Genomic DNA, 21,534 nt, shown 5'->3' on the forward strand with positions numbered 1-21,534 from the left:
AATATCTAATAAAAACATTATTATTGTTTTCTATCAACTCAATGGCCACCTAATGATGATGAGAATCTAATTGTTTTTGTTATGGTCATCATAAAAGCTAATTATTATCACATCACTATTAATTATAGTTTGCTGAATATTCAAACATGGAACAAAGGCTTAATACGAATATAATCAGTAAGGATAAACAATATAAACATTGGTTGTAAGCATTCATTTTCTTTTTCTTGTGCATGAAGGTTCTAATTGGGAGGTTGCAATTCAAATTTATTCTAGTTTTATGATGATGTCACTCCTACGCTACTTAAATAAAAGCTGGCTAAATGTAAAACCATTTCTGAATTATAAATAAACATCACTTGAGCTAGAGTATTTTTCAGAATTTCAGCCAGTATGGTAATTATTTTGTCGATAATCATAGCAAATGCTCCCGAAGTTTAGTCAAAATGTTATTCAACGCGAGTCGGAGACAAAACTGACAAACACTACCAGAGTCGAAAGCACAAGTTTCGAACCTCCGTTAACGTTGCGTATCGTCAACTGTCACTGTCAAAATGTAAGGCAAAGTTAGTTCAAAAAGTGACATTTGTTTTTTCCATATGTTAGGTGGAATTTCACCAAACGCTAAACGTATTTAGTAGCCTGTCATACATCTGTCAGTTAGTACAAAATGTACTTAAAATTTGATTTAAATACGTTTAGCGTTTGGTAAAAGTGACCTTTCGTGTAGATTCGAAAATAGTATCGAATCCAGTGCTCGCTGCACGGAGCTAGACTCGTCTGCCACCGTCCTGATTGAATGATTAGACTGCTTAAAGGAGCCATGAGCCAACTAAGCATAGGCCATCATACCCTATGTCATATAACTTAAGTTTTCAAAAAATATTTTTTATCTGTTTACATGAAGATATGCTATAGAAGGTAAAGAAAAATAATGTGTGTTATTGCTCTGTGAAACAATCCATTATCTTCCTACCTACCCAACCTATCAATTAATGATTACTTGCATCTTTCTACTTCTATTACTGACGCTTGGTTTTACTTATACCCTATGAAATAAGAGTCTATCGATGGTAAACCTATGCTCAGATTTCACTTGATTAATTATAATAAGGAAACTATTAACTGAATTAGTAAAGCCCTGGGTTCGAATCCTGCCATGTACCAATAAATTCTTTAGAAATAAGTTATTTAAGTACCACAAGTAGCCATTATTCAGTCATTGTGAAACTGGCCTTTACCTAGAATTTATGTACAAGATATGAAAATATAAATATTAGTTTTAACCGATTGATGAATATTATTTACCCTTATGTTTTATCTTAAACTTAGTCTAGATTCTAAGAACATTAAAGCGAAGTCACAATTAAATTCAATCAGAAAAACATAAGTCTTCTTGAACTAAAATCAAAACTTTAATGATAATGATACAACATACAACATTGTGATTTCGACCCATGCACTGTCTCATAAAGTCATAAGCATAAACTGTTAACTACCTAATTACCATCGCATTATAACCTTTATTACCTAAGCCGTAGAGCGTTAATAATTAAACGTTTTTTTATACATACTTATCGATTACTAATTGCTGTAAACACATAAGGTCAGACTCAAATCCGAGATAAACATTCCTTGTACTTCTACCTCTCAGTATGAAACGGTCGCTTGACAGTTACGTTTGTGGCTGGTTATTATAACACCCCTAGTTTTCCGTCGGGGGGTCAAAACATGGACGTGTTAAGGGCGTGTCTCGGGTTCCCTAAGCAGGATGTGTTTGAGAGTGTCAATGTGACAGACTTACCTTTAAATCATGCGTATATTTTGGCCAACACCGGCATGGATGAAGTGGGGGTTTACACTTTGGCTGATGATTGTATCGGTGTAAGTACAAAGTGCTGTTTTTTTTTTACTCGCGAGCATTGAAAAAGTTCCAGTGACGTAGCACCAAATTACTTTCAAACGGAAAAGGCTATAATATAGCTTAACCATGTCCGCAACATTGAAGTATAATTTACAGCGGATATCAAAATATTATCAAACGAATACGTAAACATTTTGATCAACCTTTTAATGAATGTTTTAAAAAATTGTAATAGCACATTTAAATTTATCACTATCAAAATAAAAAAAATCTTGCATAAAATTTCCTATAATGCTTTAAAAAGGTTTTAAAAAAATATAATAGCACATTTAAATTTATCACTTTCAAAATAAAAAAATCTTGGATAAAATTTCCTATAATCACCTGTACTTAAATTTATGTCCTAAGTCATGAAAAAATACCTATTGAAGTACTTAGATGTATAAATTAAATACTACACTCACGGGCAATAAAAAGGTCTATTCAGAAAATCACCAATTTACACCGAAACGGAAAAAAGTTCATAGTTAATTCACACAGCAGCAGTAAAAAAATGAAATAAAAGAAGTGTTGTAAAAAATATGATGATATTTTTAACAGTAGGTGCGGTCAAAAGTCATCAGTAAACGATAAATGAATTACTTACTGCGTAAAATTCCCAGCTGAATACAAAACAATAAATAACAAAATAATTATGCACCCTATCTGTACCAAGCCTGACTATGACAGATTAGAAGGTAAATGGAATTTATTATCAAATTAATAATAATAATAATTTAAATCAGTTATGCCTAGCCTGCCTAGCCTATCATGTTGGATAAGATTCCAATCTTAATATTTTGTAATAAATTATATTTTGTGTAAAAGTAACTAAGTTACACTATTCGAAATGTATGTTATTATGATAAAATTTAGTTTATATTTTCCGCCCGTTTTATCATGACTTGATAGTGATACAAACATAAAATATGTTTGTATATCTACCAACTTTCTCAGATAATATATGCAAGAAACACGTGCAAACTACGTAAAAATGCTATATGCTTACGTATTCTATAAAAAAAACGTTTAAGGGGAAGAATTTTACTCATTTACGAATTATTGTTACTTTTCTATAACTTTATTTTGTTGGTTTTCATACCTATTAAGATATATTCTAACGCACGTTTAAGTCACGTCAAGGTTCTTGTACCTATAAAAATATCTCCAAAGATCAAAAGCCATTTTTCGAATGGAGAGTAGTTTAAAAAAAGACATTAATCAGAAAAAAATATTACCCTCACGAGCAATTAAAAAGTTTCACATTTTCAAAATAGGTACCAACACAAAATAGCCCCAAAATATAAATATATAAGTATATTTAAAAAAAACATAAGTTTATTGCACTTAGTTGGTACCTAATACTCTGATGCAGGCCTCTCTGGCCACAGCACACGCTGAGCTGGTGCCTTTTTGACGCTCTGGACAGCAACCTTATTTGTTTGTATTGTATTATTTTCTGTTTTTTTTTCATATATATTTTTTGTAGTATTCTTTTTCTTTTTTGTTTCTGTTTTTATTGTTCAGTGTGTCAAATAAATGCTTCTTTCTTCTTTCTTTTCTTTCTTTCTGATGCGTTGTTAAATTCTCCAATGTTTCATACAGCGTCATTAACCTAGTCATTTCCGTGTAGGAATGTTTTGGTGCCTGGAACTTTTTCATTGCTCGTGAGTGTATATATACGATGAATAAAATACTTTTACTTTAACAAGAAACGAAAGCCCTAAGTACATACTGCCGGTATAGTATTGTCTGATCATAATAAAAATCCTCCTTGGATATACTGTTGTTGCTCTATATTTGTTGTTGTTGTTGTTATTCATATATTTTGTCCTAAAAGTACTCGCCTTAAGTGATACTTAAAATTCTAAATACAGAATTCTATTGTCAATAAAATAACAAACTATTTCCTACAATGTAAGTACCTACTTATTAAAAGTTGACCTCTGAATCTTAGCTATATTGTTTTGTTCGCAGTAAAACTGTGTGAGGAGGTAAGTTTATACTTAGTATTGTTTAGATATACTTATAAACTTACTAAGTACTTCTTATTTTTTTCCAGAAACTGATAACAATACTTCTAGTTATATCTGAATTAGCTCCAATTTCTCCATAGTCGGTTAGATCGTAACCAGGGAAAGGTTGATCAATTATACGTCATCTCCATATTAAATTCAGCAAAAGTCAAGCAATAATACCTACCTGGTAGTTATGCTGCTCTAACCCACTATGGCGAAATTGAAAGAAACTTACTGAAAGAAAATTGATGGCTTGAATTCTGGTTTTCAAAAACTTTTCTTAGCGGTGCGGTAGTATTTTTCATGTAATATTTTACATTACAATTGCACAAGAAAATTAAACAATCGAACCGGTCAGTAATGTCAGTGGAAGATTTTAGATTAAGTGCCAATTTCTCCATAGTCGGTTAGATCGTAACCAGGGAAAGGTTGATTGATGATTGAATTATACGTCATCTCCATATTAAATTCTTGACAGATGTGTTAAAAGTCAAGCAATAATCCCTGGTTATGGTCTAACCCACTATGGCGAAATTGGCACTAATCAGTGCATTTATTGTTTATACGAGTAGATCAGTCAGTCAATCACCTTTGCTTTTAAATTTTTGTGCAGATAATTATGCATTTTTTATTTGATTACATAATTAAACATACCTAAGGTTTTTAAACTCACGTATGACTAAAATAACTTTGAGCTTGACCCACATGTAGACCAGTTTTGCTCACTCAATTACATCTTAGATGTAATTGAGTGAGCGGTATTAAGTAATAATTATAACATTTTTTTAAATAGCTACGAAGGTTGTGCATGTTTAGAGGTTAGTCACCTGTCATCGTTGTCTTAAGTGATTTTATAATAAATAAAATAATAAAATTAAAGAGCATGGCTATAGCTTGTTACATTAGATTTAGAAGTATCCCTCTGGGGAATTGTCATGATTATGAAACGAACGAAACTAATCATTGTTTCAAATTATATTTCTCACTAGCCTTAATAGGTACTACAGCAAAATTTCTTTCAATGTCTAGAGTGACTTGTAAAAAACTTTTAAACATATTTAAATCTATTGCCATCTGTGACTCTAACATATACTCACGGGCAATGAAAAGGTTCCACTGAGAAAAGCACCAAATTACTCCTAAACGGAAAAGGCTAGTTTAAATATACGACTTCTGCAACATTGAAGTACATTTAACGGAGCATGAGGATATTAACAACTAAACAACAGTAATATTTTGTTCTAATTTTAATTTAAAGGTTTGAAAGAATGGGGGTTGTTTGGTGTCCGCATTTTGTGAGTGAAACTTTTTCATTGCCCGTCAGTGTAGTACTTGACATGTTTTCAAAACGCACAAAACTTTGTATAATTTTGCCTAGAGTTGATTGAACTCTTTTATGGATATTTACATACACTGTCCTTAACACTCTGCCTCTCTATACCACCTTTCAATTCCAAACTGGTTACAAGGGCACAACTAAATAACCAACGAAACCCGTTATTTTTATGTCTAGTGTTGTATTTATTTAGTCAAGATATCGCGGATAGGTAAAGCATAAAATTTATAAATTATCGGTAGAAGGTACCTAATATAGAAAAGTAAATTTTTATTATTTATATTATTTTTATCAGTTTATTATGATAAAAATTGTGCTGAGCAGGTTAAATGGCCTGCCTTCAGTTAGATCACTGGTTATGTGTAATTTATTAAAATAAATCAATTGTATCTACATATTAAGTGTAAAAATAAAAATAATAAAAAAACTACATTACATAGTTCTATAATAAAAGCAAAGATGTATATTCATAGTATCCTCAGGTAGGGTAACGTAACGTACCTTGGGACGCTTGTACCTCGGGACATTAGTTGTATTTTAAAAACCGGCTAAATAAACACATTAAAATTCTACCCTAGGCATAGTATTTTACTCGCTTGGCAAAACTAGTGAGTCTCGTGATCATACCAGCATCGAGTGTGTGGTGAAGAGAATATGAAGTTTTTTGGAGTCAAAAGTAGCTTTTGTATAGTTTTTTGTGTTGCGTTATCTCATTGAGGCATGCTCAAAATAAAGACATGGATGTCACGTATAACTTTTCAGTTATTTAATTTTATGACATGGCAATTATCTGAAAGATTCCTAAATTAAAAATAAAGATATTTAAATTTTGGTTAAATATTGCTTTTTTGTACCTTGGGACACAATTAAATTTGTACCTTGGGACACTGTTTCCTATGGCTTTGTACTATGGAAAATGCAAACATCTAAATAACGCCTTATATCTCTGTTCTTATTAGTGCCAGAGTAAAACTAGACAGAAGAGGGATTCAGTAAATCAATAAGAACAGAGATATAAGGCGTTATTTAGAAGTTTGCATTTTCCATAGTACAAAGCTATAGGAAACAGTGTCCCAAGGTACAAACGTGTAACGTACCTTGGGTCAAAATAAGCATTTTTACTTTTATCTTAATTTAATAAAATCTGGCCACACTAAAGCTTTAGCACAAATACTAGTGATAATAGATTATATATCCTACCGAATAAAGAAAATTTCACATTAATATCTTAGTTGTACGCTGCGATAGCTTCATTCAAAGTTGGGGTAGTCGAAAATGTCCCTAGGTACGTTACGTTACCCTACAATACGACAATAATCAATAATGCCATCTTAATTAAATTAAAAGAGATGTATTAAACAATCGTTAGTAAAATATTTGGACACTACTATGTCTTATAATATAACCGTTGTAATTAAAATCATATCAAGGTTTAGGCAAGCAATTTCAATGTATATTTGAAGCTGCAATCAAGTTGAACATAGCCGCTAAACGACCCCAATACCAGCAATTGGGCCTATATAATTATCTATATAACCCGTTTTGGTGTACTTAAACATAAACAGTGATTAAGTTTTCGTCTATTTACATTCCAGTAAATATAGGTACTTTGATTAATTTTTCCACCGACCGAATTTATAAAAAGGAGGGGGCTCTCAATTTGTAATTTGGCGTATTTACCTATTACGATGATTTCAAGTGAATAATTATCAATCAGGCCTAACCTAAATAATAGTGGCAAGAAGTAAGTACAATCAGCTGCATAAGTAGCCATACACTTTTGTTCGTTGTTAAACTACCTACTAATCAAAACGTCAATGTTTGAATGAATGAATAGGCAGCTAGTGAGTTTGACAAGGTTCAAAAGTGTACAGCTACTTATGCAGCTGACTGTACAATGGCCCAACTTCAACGCAACTCTGTAACATAACATATTATGACGTGAGAGTATCTTGCGTGTGTCCCTTTCTATCTACTATAGTAAAGTACCTATACTTAAATAGAATCGTATACCTAATAATTACTCTCATCTGATCTCTGCGTCATATACGTATATAAGTACCTAGGTTTATCATCAGCATGACATTAGGTATTAGTACTCTATCTGTGTATCCCATAATTATTGTGACTTCGCCGTCGCCCTGTGCCCAGCAATGGACGATTGTGGTATAATGGCGGCTGTGGTGTAGTGGTTAGTGACCCTGACTGCTATGCCGAAGGTACCGGGTTCGATTCCCGGCTGGGGCAGATATTTGTTTAAAGACAGATATTTGTACTCGGGTCCTGGTTGTTGATATTTATATTTAGTATCTATCTATCTATGTATTTGTGTAGATATATCAGCTGTCCGACACCCTTAACACAGGTTCTGCCTAGCTTGGGGTTAGATGGTCGTGTGTGAGATGTCCCCACATATTTATTTATTTATCATATTTTATAAGCCGTGCAAAGCCAAAATTCTTAGATTCCATGTGTAATTTTTATTGATTTCATGCCTGATTTTTCCCCCAGTGCCCCTACTCGCTCCAGCAGCGGCAGCGCCTGCACAGTAGTCTGAACCACCCAACACGCTATATAACAGTGTGATTCTCCCCTAGTGCCAACACGCTGTATAACAGTGTGATTCTCCCCTAGTGCCAACACCCTGTATAACAATGTAACTCTCCCCCAGTGCCCCTACTCGCTCCGGCAGCGCCTGCACAGTGGGCTGAATCACTCGTGGGCGGTGGACGCCGGCGTGCCGAGCACGTGGCGACTCATGAACACGGCCCACGCTGACACACTCACTGCTAGAAGGTAATTTCACTAACTACTTAATCATCATGACTATCAGCCTACGTCAACCTACTGCAGGGGCCTCCTCCATGTTATGCCAAGTCCCACGGTCCTGTGCTACACTCATCCAGTTTGGTCCAGTCACTCTCCTAATGTCATCGGACCAACGGGTCGGCGGTCCACCAACTGAATATACTACTGGGGTTTGGTTTCTGTCTGTGTCTATCTAATGCAATTTTAGCGAATAAATGACATATAATAGAAAATAATGAGAGCTCTTTTTCTGGAACGTGGTTTTTTCATTTACCATTGCGATAAATGAGGGAGCTAAATGAGAGAACAGAATGTGTTATCGTATTTTATTTTCAGAGACAGGCCCACTTTGTAAATTTTCTAATGTTAATGTTGCTGTTTTTATGTCGAATAAATGTTTTCTTTTTAATTATATTCAATTTAACAAGCTCATTCCTCCCATAATTATCTTACATATCGAATAACTATTTAATTTGGTTCGCTTATAATATTGACTACTTCTAGTGGCCTGATCTGCCAGTTCCGACCGACCCTGGGGGAGTATGGAGTGTACCGCCTGGATATCGGAGAATGCAACCTGGTGCCGGCGCTCGACCATATCAACATATATTTACGTGAGTTTTACATACATCACTATCATCAGTCAATAATCATCCACTTGGAGATAGGACTCTCCCAAACGCCACAACACTCGGTCCTCGACCTTCCTCATCCAGCCACTACCGGCTACCCGCCTAAGATCGTCGGTCCAGTTTGTTTAACATTCATTAATATTAATATTAATACTAATGGACAATTAAATAGTGCAGTGGTTAGTAGGCGAAATGCAGTATAGAAATATTCGGATTCGAGCTCCGGTCAGGGCAGATAAAAATGTTCTGGGTAGATTTCATTTCGGGGCGGGATGAAGCAAGATAAAACTATTTAAGAATGTCTATTTCCAACAAATAGGTCCAACAGGTGGATGGTCAATAATGCTCATGGTCAATGGTATACATGACATAAATTTTAGGTTTCGCTATTACTTATTATTATGAGTATTAGTATTTATATCGAGTTAACATTATTATTACAAAGCTAACATTATTTAGTTATGAATATTACTTGAGAAAAAAAATTAAAAAAAAATGTCAAAACTTGCATCTTTAGCTAAAAGAAAATATATTTTTTTACCTTCGTGCATAGACAAGAATCATTTTTCTTCCTTTTGTCGATACCTCCATTAAAGTTTTGGGTCTTCGCTCCGTCCCTTGAAACTATTATCTTTGTGCGGAAATTTCTTTCGATTTTACGCTCTGTGGCTTCCGAAAGGGTAAAAATAACATTTTCTTTTGTACCCCTAAAATGTTATGTAATGCATTTTACATATTTTATATCTCAAGAATATCTGAGGCCTAGTAAGAAGAGACACGAATCGTGGATAACTATGTATTTTTGCTGTTCGTAAGATTTATAGAAATTTTTAGAAGGTACCTAGGTAGTAAAATTTGGATGTATTCTAGTCTGTACTCTATATTTTTATCTCCTGCTTAACAGGAAAGTATTTTATTTATTTATTTTTTTTTTATTTATTTATTTATTTTATAAAACTTATACTATCATTACAGAGTAACCTAATTCGATAGCAAGCTCAATTTATTATAATTATAATTAATTTTAACAATGGCAAATCACATACACAATAATACAATAAAAATTACATCTAATCAATAAAATAAATCTAAAATCAACATAAAAGCAATTTTCACACAAACATTTCATTACATATTATAAAAATTATTTTTCCTTAATTTATCATTGTAGCATAAAGCCGACTGTGCCGTTTTAGTAAATTCGTTCAGAGAACAACAAAATATGTCAACTGTCTCTGAGATACAGTTGAGAACGCGGAGGGCGCGGGTGAGCGGGGCGTCCCGCAGCAGGTTGGTGCGCGCGCGCGGCACGGCCAGCAGCCCCGCGCGCCGCCGCCGCCCCACCATGTGGTCCGGCACGCTCAGACTCACCATGCGGAGCACCCCTGGGTTGCACTGCGTACCTCGCAACAACTGCATAACGTACGTGGCTAGTGCAAGCTCCCTTCTAACCTCCAGTTGGGTGTACCCGACCATGCCCAAGACGAACAAGGTAGGGTACATGAGGGGATAAAATGGATATACCCCGTACATTTTTAAATAGATGGCTCTAACAAATTTATTTTGTATACGCTCCAACATAAGTCTATATTTTTCCTCATGTGGGCTCCAGATGACTGAGTTACATTCAAGATGACTTTTAACAATTGCCTCGTACAGAGCCCGAATGGCTGTGATGTTAGTAAAATTATACGATTGACGCATTATAAAGCCAAGGTGTCTAAAAGCTTTTTTACACACGCTTCTAATGTGATCGCGAAATGATAAGTCGGCGGAGAATCGAATGCCGAGGTCACGCACCTCCGTAACGCGCTGCATAGTGACTCCATCCACACGGTAATCATAGTGATGCGGCGATTGCCTACGGCTAAAAGAGATGACCTGACACTTGGTTACATTAAAAAAGAGCTGGTTTGCGTTACTCCAGGCCACTACCCTATCAATGTCAGCCTACAGTTCGAGACAGTCTGACTCTTCCCTAATTTCTTTTACAAGTTTAAGGTCATCAGCGAAAAGTAGGCAGATCGAGTTAGCTACTTCTTGCGGCAGATCATTTATCATAATGATAAATTCTAAAGGCCCTAGGTTACTGCCTTGACTGACTCCGGACCTTGTAAAATATGGTTGGGACCTATGACCAGTAACATAAATGGTTTCTTTATACTTTATACAATTTTTGATTCACAATACAACAAAACGCTCTTTTTTATCGGGAGTTAATAAATAAACATATTAATTACTTCAATCCACAAGTTGTCTGGTAGAGATTGCTATAAGCAATAAGGCCGCCTCCTTGTACCTACTGTTTGATTTTTAAGTTTTTGCTTTTGTATTTTTTATTCTCCGTTCAAATAAAGTGTATTGTAATGTAAAGTACGCACCATCTAACCTCAAACCCCCATTCCAGCGCTAGTATGCTGGTGCCTACTCATAGCGGCCGGCTACGGGCTGGCTGTGGCAGCGCGGGTGATGCTGAACAGACGCCGGAGCGCAGAGGACCCGGAGCAAGGAGACGAGAAGTCCATCAAGCCCACTGTGGAGGTCGTTAAGATGCCCACCCTGTATGTGGTTAGGGGGTGAGTTGTACAGCTGTTTTTGTGGTGTTAAATTAGGTGGATTGAGGTAAGCGTCTACCTGTCGGTAACGTACGTATTGGACCAAACGGATTTTTATAAACGTATGAATACTGAATGCGATCCATCCGTTGCGTGAGACGCAACGATGAAAGTTGGACGCTTACCTTTGAAATTACCATGACGCAGTCAACATGTTTTATGTATTTTAGAATTTGAGGTGGTATCTCTGGAAAAAGCTACTAATGTATCTGAATTGTTCTACAATACCCCTTATTTCGACTTAGAATGTGTCGTGCTCAGTATGTCAGGTACAATAACCTAGGTACCAACCAGAATCACACTGACTAATTTCTACCCTGTTAGGCAAAGTTCTATGACATTTTTTTTCACCATCATACCTACTACACTGCCACTTATTCACAGCTATTTCCTTTACCTTCCAGCTTACTCCTATCCACAATAATCTTCCTAACCACGGGCGGCGGCGGCTACACAGTGCTCACGCGAGACTGGTTCGGCTACACACTAGCCGAGTGTCTGTTCTACGCGTACGTGTGGACTGTGGGAGTGAAGATCCCGACCACTGTGGACCAGGCGTATGCACTGGGGTACACTAAGTGCAACGTGTTTACTGATATCTTGAAGGTAAGTCATTAGAAATGTAACTTTTATTATCAGCCCGTAATTGTCCCCTGCTGGGCGTGTGTCTTTCTGAATGAGTAACTTTAGTAATCTTGAAATCATTGAAGATACTCTTAGGTACCAGTGGAATGTGTCATACTTATTACCTCGTGAAGACAGGGCACTCAGTATAGGAGCTTAAGTTATTTATTTTCTTACATAGGTACCTAATTAATTCATAAATGCAACATGAGCAGATGGCCATATGGCCATTCTTTTATTCTTATTATAATATGATACGGTGAGTACCTATTTGCATATTAATTTATAGAAGTACTACTGATTTTATTCACATAAACCTGCACAATGCCTGGGTAATGGTATAAAATCTGTCGTCGTAAAAATCTTACACAGCCTTTTATTTATAACCTCTGGAGAACTATAATTACGGTTTAGAATAATTACCTACCTAATTATGTTTCTAAGATACTCCCGTATGTTGATACTCTCAAAACTGTGTTCGAGCACAAATATAATCCACCTCAACTCTAGCTCACATACTATGTCTGTATGTATTCCAAGATTGATGAAATCAACACACATGCAAGACAAACATTCAAGTCATAACTCAAGATTGCAATCTCTCGTCGACACACTCAATCCATACTTATATCTGTAAATCAAATCAAACTTACTCGAATTGCCTCTAGAAATTTCCAATATAAAGCACTTATACTACCTCCAAGTCTGTAGCTTTGATTCTGCAACTTGGTTGTAATAATTTACAACTGCGCGTTGCAAATAATTCTGAACGAATGCAAATGAGATGGCTTTCAGTGCTAGATTGTTTTAAGATGCAAAAAGGATGCAAACAAACAAAATGACTTTCTGTTTCATTAAAACCATAGACTAATACACTATTAGTGTATTAGTATATGTTAAAACTATAGCAAAAATCTACATAACAGGTGCGTTTGTCTTCCTCTGATATAGAATAGAATAGAATATTCTTTAAAGATATATTGTGATATACTGAAAGGGTGACTTAGAGTTTCTTCCAGGCAACCTTATAGGTAAGGATTAAAAATGAAAACCACATAGTTTAGCTCTCTGTAGCAAAAAACCAGACACAGTTTTGCAATTTGCAATCATTACAACTCGCTATGGTCGCACTAATTTGGTCTCACAGTTGGTTTATAAAAATAACTACATAGTTAAATCTAGCGGGAATACCCTGTTGCAGCAACAGCTTTTAAACTGTCTGTAGGGAATATAGGTGCAATTTATTTACTTTTATACATATTTTTTTTATACTAGAATCATAGATAGATTTATATTATACAAGGTATTGAAAAAGTAGTAGGTATAGTAAACCGAAAGAGGCTAAGGCGAGGAGGTAGTCATACTGCACAACTTTACCTGACTTTTGCTCCTTTTTTTAACGCCCTGTAAATATATATCTATTTTATTTTTCCAGAGGTCCTTCTGCCTAATTCTTATAGGCACAGTGATCAACTCGACAGTGGCCAGTGAGTTGACAGCGGACACTCAGGGGCTCTGGTGGCCGCTGCAGAGGATGGGAATCGCCTACCTGGTCACTGCTACTGCATACGCCGTCACGGTGCAGAAGTTTGAAATGGATTCGAAGGTGAGAACTATCACCATTATATTTATCATGCCCTCTAGTCCGCTGGATTGACGACCATAGACTAGTATCGGGTAATGGTTGCATGAGGAAGGCCGAGGACAGAGTGTTGTGGGAGGCATGTGTCCAGCATTGGACGATAACGGGCTATTGATGATAATAATGGTGATGATATTTATCACCATCTGAATCTACGCCATCATTAGTAGAAAATACACATCCACTGCAACACAAATTGACGTCACTAATATTTTCCTGATCCTGGGTAATTTTCAGCCACCACATAGTAAGGTGTGAGATTAAACGTAAATCCAACAGAGAAGCCAGCAGCTCGTCCTAAATTTTGCTATCAAGTAAATTAAAAACTTCCTTCTCCAGAGTATCCTGTGCAAGGCCATAGCTAACGTGGTGTCCCTGATCTGGTGCTGGATCATCACCGGTTTCCTCTTCGCCGTGCAAGTCATCGCCATCTCCACTTTCCTCTCTTTCAACTGTGAATCGTAAGTTTATACATTCGTTTCGATTTATACATATTTTTTTATGAGATGTTGTTCAAACAATGACGCTGCAGTTAGTACCTTAGCACTGAGTCTTAAGCCGAAGGACCCAGATTCGAATCCCGGCCTATTAAGAGATCTCCAACCAGCTTACCAAGCATGGAGAATATGACAAAACCCTCAAGTGATAAAGGTCAGGACATTGCCTTTTCATTTCCATATTTTTCAGATTTAGATTCATTATTCATCATTGCGGTTACCACAAACATTTGCTATCCAGACTCTTGCTCTTCAAACTCTTGTTCATCTGTTTCAGGAACCTCGGTCTCAAGAACCCAACCCTGGACCTGGAGATCACGGACAAGTCCAACAGCTGCACCCGTCACTACGAGATGACCCGGCTCGTCAACCAGGTCTTCATGGCCACCCCGACCACTATCATCTTTGTCAACAGCTACTATGGATTCTCTAAGGGTTTCTTAGGTAAGTTTATTCTACTTCTTTGTCACTACCGCTACTCCTCCGAGGAGTTTGGGGCTGGTTTAGTTTGTATTAGTGTATTTATCATCAGCCCGTATACTGTCCATTGTTGATCATAAGCCACGGAGGGCTATTACTCTATGACTTCGACCAAGTCTACCATTCGATTCGTATTGCCTTCAAAGGGTTTTCAGAAGTTTATCCGTTATAAATCTTGGATAAAAGTAGCCTTATAGCACTCAGGGATAATGTAGCACTATAACAGTGATAAGTATACCTAAACTCCAGCTTAAGAATTTGCATAGGTTCCTACGTACTTACACACAAAAATACTAATTCCTCTTTAAAATATCTCTATGACAAACAATGAAGAACACTCGTAACTAATCACATAAAAACACCTACATCTCCTCACCAGGTATCCTCGGCACCATCATCCAGTGCATGATGGGTCTGAAGGCCGGCGCGGTGTACCGGCACCACAGCGACCATGGAGACCGGCTGATGCTGTGGGGCATCTGGGCGACGCTGTTCGCGGCCGGAGGGGTGGTCATCGCTGGGCTGGCTGTGCCGTTCCAGTTTAACTTGTGGTGAGTGTGAAGTGTGATGTTTAGAGTTGGTAGGAGTTCAAGATATCCAAAAATATAGAGATATTAGATAAGTGATGCGGCAAAAAGTTTTATACGAGTATGTAACCTCGACAACTAAATAAGTTTCCAAGAATAGAGTTTTCTTGGAAACTTATGGAGTTGTAGAGGTTCTAATGTATTTAAATATAAAGGATTTTTGGTACAGTTTATGTAAGGGATGCTGATTTTGTGGCGATGGTATAATATTATTTATTATAATATTATTTAGTTTGAAAGAAATAAACATGAGTTATAGGCATATAAAAGTAACAAACTGTTACACCTATCATTTTAAGTATCATATAAGTACCTACGTGAAACCGTCACTGTAAAAATTACGAGTAAAGTTTGATTTCCTAAATCTTTTTTTTGCCAACTCTAAACACGGTAGATTTCATTATTGACTACAGAAAGAGTTTTATTCCAACGAGTAGAACCTACTACCGTCGTATTAAATGAAGTGTCACAGGCATTATCTTTAACGCGGAGCTTGATGACCAGAAACCTGCCTTTATGAGAGTCACAGAGTGTGCTCCAGGTTAATGATCAGTGAAAGCACTTCCGAGAACTCAATGACATAGATTACTTTCAGTGTGTCAGAGGAAGGTATAAATTGTTTACTGCCAGTTTCAATAACTATACATAATACAAGAGCGAGCAATGAAAAAGTTCCAGTGATAAAAGCACCATTTTATTAGGGTTCCGTAGCCAAAATGGCAAAAACGGAACCCTTATAGGGTAAACTACCCTATTGTTGACACCCCTCCACTTATTGACACAGCGCGGAATAATTAAAGAAAACAAGACAACGCTTCGTTCTATTTAGTGATATTTATCTTTGAATGCAGCAGTAATAGTTATTCTGTAATGGTAACACTCGGCAGTCCTTTTTACAGCAATGGCTGACCAATAAAACATAGACAATTCGTGCCTCTCCGTTGCTTCTTCAAATTCCGCCATCTTGGATCGCTTTTTGCAAAGGACAGTGGCTACTTTAAGGAGAAATTTGCTAGTATTTCTTTTAAAAAATTATAAATTTGTTATTTGGACTGAAAAGTGAACAAAATTCCTTTTCCATTTCTTACCTCAAAAACCACTTATTTTCGGTTATAACTTCGAATTTAGGTGGTGTCAATTATAGGTAGCACTTTTGGTATATTTTCCTAATGTTGACATATTGGGTCAATAATTGGAAGGAATGTTTTTTGTTTTCATGTTAATATTTTTGCTTTTTCCGGTAGTATATCCTATAATGATCATGTTAACACTATTTAATCATTTATCCCACACGAATTTCCAATTCATGACACAGTGTCAATACAGTGAAATCCAATTATCGACATAGTGTCAGTAATCTATTTCCCTATTATTGACATGTCTATATATAGGCAAAGTGTCAATAATTAGTCTCATAAACGATAAATATTTTTATGGGAGCTTACTATACTATGACACTCAAAAAATAACTTTTCCTGCTTCACCTCTCACTGCCTTCCTGCAATCTATACGAAGTCGTCTGACTATCAGTGGCTGGTGGCCTGCCAACTGCTCTACGTCCACCTGTCATCATTTTGCCTGTCCAAAAGTGTCCTGCACACTTCCCACCCAGCTGAATCCACCTCGTAATCTATTAAAACTGGGATTCTGACCCGGCGGGTAAACAATGATCAAGATAGGTGTTAAGATTCACAAAATTGAATGATATCCAGCGGTATCGTTCGTTTCGATTGGGACACTGGACATGTTTAGAAAATTAGTCTTGAACATGTTTATCTACAGGCCAACCCTTAAGGATGCTACGTGTAGTTCTGCGAGCATAAACTGGAGATATCAGAGGCATATTCATGATTCATGATGTCTTCATCAATACAGATGTGACAAAGCTACACCACACTTTTTCTTTGGCCTTTCTCTTCCAGCAGCTACTTACCAGGTACATGTCTAAGATCAGCCTTGGTCCTGATGGCCAAAAAGCGTGCTATGTCACGCTTGCCTGTTCGTTACCTCCACTCGAGAACTCGATTACTCCAACTGTCTTTCTTCTTGGGTGGCTGGCCTATTGGCATCTCACATTGGTTCTCTGATGGATTGATTACCCCATTTCAGTCCGCATTACGACTTTATATCAGTGGACCTGATAGCCCAGCCGTGACCACGTTTCTGAACCATATGGCATCAGCAGCAGGACGCACTGGCTGGAACCTTTGAGAAATGCCCAGGAGATCATGAGACGAAGCAGCCTAACTCAGTGGGACTAGTTACTGCTAGCATCAGTATTAGATGCAGTACATATGGTATGTCAGATAACTAGCTGACGACTTATGGTATGTGACACTTATGGTGTTTCAATATATCACCGTGATATACCAAATAGAGAACCGGACCCATGGTACCCTCCCAAAGGTTTAATTCCTGTTCAAAACGGTTTTTATTACCTAATATCAAGCATGTCAATAATTGGTACAGGAGGTGTCATAAATTGGAAAACGCGTGTCAATAATTGGGAAATAGGGGTTCTTTCAAATTTATAGCTGATAATAAAAAACTAAGACTATAGAGTCATTGTTTTGTCAAAAATATTATAAATGAATATACACCTGAAACCGCTACAGAAAAAAATACCACAATACTAATATTTTATGCGTATTTATGGCCAGTTTTGCAGACAACTCGTCTTAAAGTGTCAATAATTGGGTAGTTTACCCTAGTTTCGTCATGTCCGTCTGTCCGTCTGTCCGTCTGTCCGTCTGTCACAGCCGATTTACTCGGAAACTATAAGTATTACAGTGATGAAATTTGATGGGAATATGTGTTTTATGAACCGCTACAAAAATATGACACTAAATAGTAAAAAAAAGAATTGGGGGTGGGGCCCCCCATACATGTAACTGAGGGATGAAATTTTTTTTTTCGATGTACATACCCGTGTGGGGTATCAATGGAAAGGTCTTTTAAAATGATATAAAGTTTTCTAAAAATCATTTTTCTTAAAGTGAACGGTTTTTGAGATATCAGCTCTCAAAGTCGTAAAAAGTATGTCCCCCCCCTCTATTTTTATAACTACGGGGTATAAAATTCTAAAAAAAATAGAGGTGATGCATGCTAATTAACTCTTTCAACGATTTTTGGTTTGATCAAAGTATCTCTTATAGTTTTTGAGATAGGTTGATTTAAGCTACGGAACCCTTTGTGCGCGAGCCCGACTCGCACTTGGCCGGTTTTTCTAAACGGAAAAGGCTTGCTTAATGACGCCGTCTGTATTGAAGTACATTTAACAGCGCATATGATTATTAGCAACTATAAATGTTTTAAAATATTGGGGTCATTTGTTGTCGGCATTTTTTATGTGGAAGTCTTTCATTGTAATAATTAGGTATAGCTCTACACGAGACAAAAGATTAGATGGATTTCTAGAAACATCTATATAGTTGTACCTAGAAGATTTTTTACTGTTTTCTGATTCTCTTCACATAATCATAAGGCACTAAAAGTAATAACTACCTGTGGTTATCTGTCATAAAAAAATAATTATAATATGAATATTTATAACTAAATGAATAACATAACAGATCAATATAATTGCATCCAGATCATAAACATGGATTTATTAACGTATATAGGTACAACACAATGCTAATTACGTACATAATATACAGGGTGTTAACTTGATTGCGTTGGAGCGGGAAATGGTAGATACAGCTGACGATACTGAACACGATACGACATTAAAAAACGTATTTTATTTGCTTTAAGCTGACCAACATAAAACAGTTTTATTTAGTTCATTTTAAAATTTCATAGTCACCCTATTCATGTTTAGGTACGTTTGACAGAATGACCATGAACTTGAAAGCCAAGGTCAAGGCCAAAATAATCAAAGCCAAGGTCAATAAAAAAGTATGCGTGCATCAGCACCACACTTGGAGCCACATCGTCAAGGTACCTACCGAGATTTTGGGTACTCAAAGTACCCAATCCATTGTAGACATTTCATTTTACTCCATAAGTATCACATTATTGATACACAATAATTATCTTTTATGAATACAGAACAGTTTCATTTTATGCTTCATAACATAGGTCACACGTATTCACAGCACAGCACAACATAAAACGAGATGAGGAACAAGGCTTAGGCTTAGGCAAGGTAATCAAAAGATAGAATTGTAGGTACCTTTTCCCTTTTAGGTAATAATTGTAAAAAATGATTGTAAACAAGTAAACAACAATGACTGACTGACAGACTAGATCCACAGAGAAGGTAATGACTATCATAAATACTCGATGGTTATGATACGCGAGATTGTTATTATTCTACTGGTATTCAAAGTGAGGCCATACTTATTATGAGGATTTCCGTACTATTCGTCATCAAAGACGTCTCAATCGCAAGTACACAACACAAATCGAGATGAGCGAGTGTAAGTAAACCAATTCGTCATTGAAGTAGACCCTGTTATCATCCTGTTATGCATTGTGGTCTTTTATCTTTAGCTGCGTACAGACCGGCCAAACGAACGCCAACGAACGGGTTTTGTTGACCTTCGTTGCTCAATCTGTCCCTGTATTATGTATGATAAATGTCCATCGGTGGGCGTTCGTTGGGCCGGTCTGTACGCATCTTTAGGTAATAAAAGAAAAATAAAACGTGGTGAGTATCACGGGTGAATACTAAACGCTTACCTTATTCTGAGTAAAAAGGTTTAATTATTGTTCTGAGCTCCTAGAAAGTCATAAATTATATTCTGTACGATCTATGAAACTTTATGCACATCAGCTGTTTAATTGTTGATTAGTATGTCATTAATCACCATGAATAATTTCAATTTTATTTAATAATTGTTATTACCTACTGTGTAATTAATTACAATCATAGTTACATCAAATAAATTATGAAAAGTGAAGTTGATAACAAATTTATAGTGTGTGTTCTTTTGCAATCGAATGTCTCATTGGTTATGTGTTTGTGTAGGGTGACCATGTTTTTGATTAAGGTAAAACTTTCCACTTTACTTTAGACTTTAAACATAAATATTCGAGATTCTGATGTTTTTTTTCTTAGAAACGTGCTTGGTTAGACTAATACTAACCCCCATTTCCCGCTCAAACGCATTCTAGTTAACACCCTGTATCATCTGGTTCTGGTTCCATATCCTTTAAAAAATGAAAAAGATACCAAACCTTTTGGTTATTTTAACAATCGCAAAAAACTATATCAACTTAAATGTTTTTTTTTTCTTTTCAGGCCGTTATCAACACTCATTCTGCTTTCAACAACAGCGATGCTGATCTTCGTAGTATTCTATGTAGCAGTGGAGTACATGAAAATCATTGAAATGAATGTTCTGAGGTCCGTCGGCGTGACGTCACTGGTCGTTCTCTCTGGCCATGTTCTATTTTCAAAATCTTTTCCGTTAAATTTCGGCAACTTGGTCACATTTAGAACGCATTTTGAAATGTTGTTCCAAAATATTTGGATTGTTTCTCTTTGGTTAGTGATTGGAGTTCTTTTAATGAAAAAACGGGTGCAGTTCTCAATTTAAGTTTTCTTTTGTTTTTTGTAACTTTTATTTAATTAAGCTATTTTGTGATGCATGTATATAGGTAAACTGTAAGAAAATTTGTGATTATAAACAGTAAATATTTACTTACAGAGCATTTTTATTTATATTGTAACCTACCTACAACCGATTTTAATCATCCTCGTTATTTATCTTAAAGTACCTACTACAATACTGGTTCAATGATTTCACAAAGTAAATTCCTTATACATAAGAATTTCAGAATTCAGGAATTATGAAAAACGCAATCATTTAGGGCTTGAAATCATAATAGGTAAGTATAGCCACTACTGATGGCAATAGTGACATAACGCAAAGATAATAGTCACTATTATTATTGCATTATTACATTTCCATGACACGCTATTAGGCCTTAGGCTGCGTCTACAGTTGGCAAACAGTTTTCCGTCGGCAGATTACTTACAACGTAAGGTTGCCGTAAACTGAGATAGTGTTTGCGTAGAGTGAGCCCTAAACTATCAAACTCTGAACACTCAATTTTAAAAAAGGGCGTACTGAACTGATGCCCCACTAACTCAGTCGGCAGTAAACAGTTTGCTAACTGGAGACACAGCCCTAAACGCGTGGAGTTGAGAATTGGCTACCAGAAGCAAAAGCTGGGACCTCCAAACGTTAATATTCCTGCTGGCGACGCAAGACAAACACAATTGTAATTAAAACTATTAAAATTGAGACACGTCCCCAACCGGCGTCCACCGTGACTCAGCAAGAGTTAATTAGAAGGAAAATTATCTACTCAAAACGAAAATGAATCTTCATAGCGGAGGTACAGGTGTGAATATGTGAAATAGGCCTATTATTATTATA

The 21,534-nt window shown here is 36.2% G+C and overlaps 1 protein-coding gene across 1 annotated transcript; it reads left to right on the forward strand.

Moving 5' to 3' along the window:
• Nucleotides 1–1,637: 1,637 nt before the first annotated feature.
• On the forward strand, nt 1,638–20,796 carry LOC105381008. The gene is made up of 10 exons (XM_048625446.1): nt 1,638–1,884; nt 7,929–8,053; nt 8,570–8,679; nt 11,105–11,273; nt 11,717–11,918; nt 13,372–13,542; nt 13,918–14,039; nt 14,353–14,519; nt 14,935–15,106; nt 20,391–20,796. Exons 1-10 carry the CDS (start codon nt 1,732–1,734, stop codon nt 20,686–20,688), a joined length of 1,689 nt encoding a protein of 562 aa, XP_048481403.1. The 5' UTR covers nt 1,638–1,731; the 3' UTR covers nt 20,689–20,796.
• The last annotated feature ends 738 nt before the right edge of the window (nt 20,797–21,534 follow it).

Source organism: Plutella xylostella, chromosome 14 (assembly GCF_932276165.1).
Source record: "Plutella xylostella chromosome 14, ilPluXylo3.1, whole genome shotgun sequence".
Classification (NCBI taxonomy): Eukaryota; Metazoa; Arthropoda; class Insecta; order Lepidoptera; family Plutellidae; genus Plutella; species Plutella xylostella.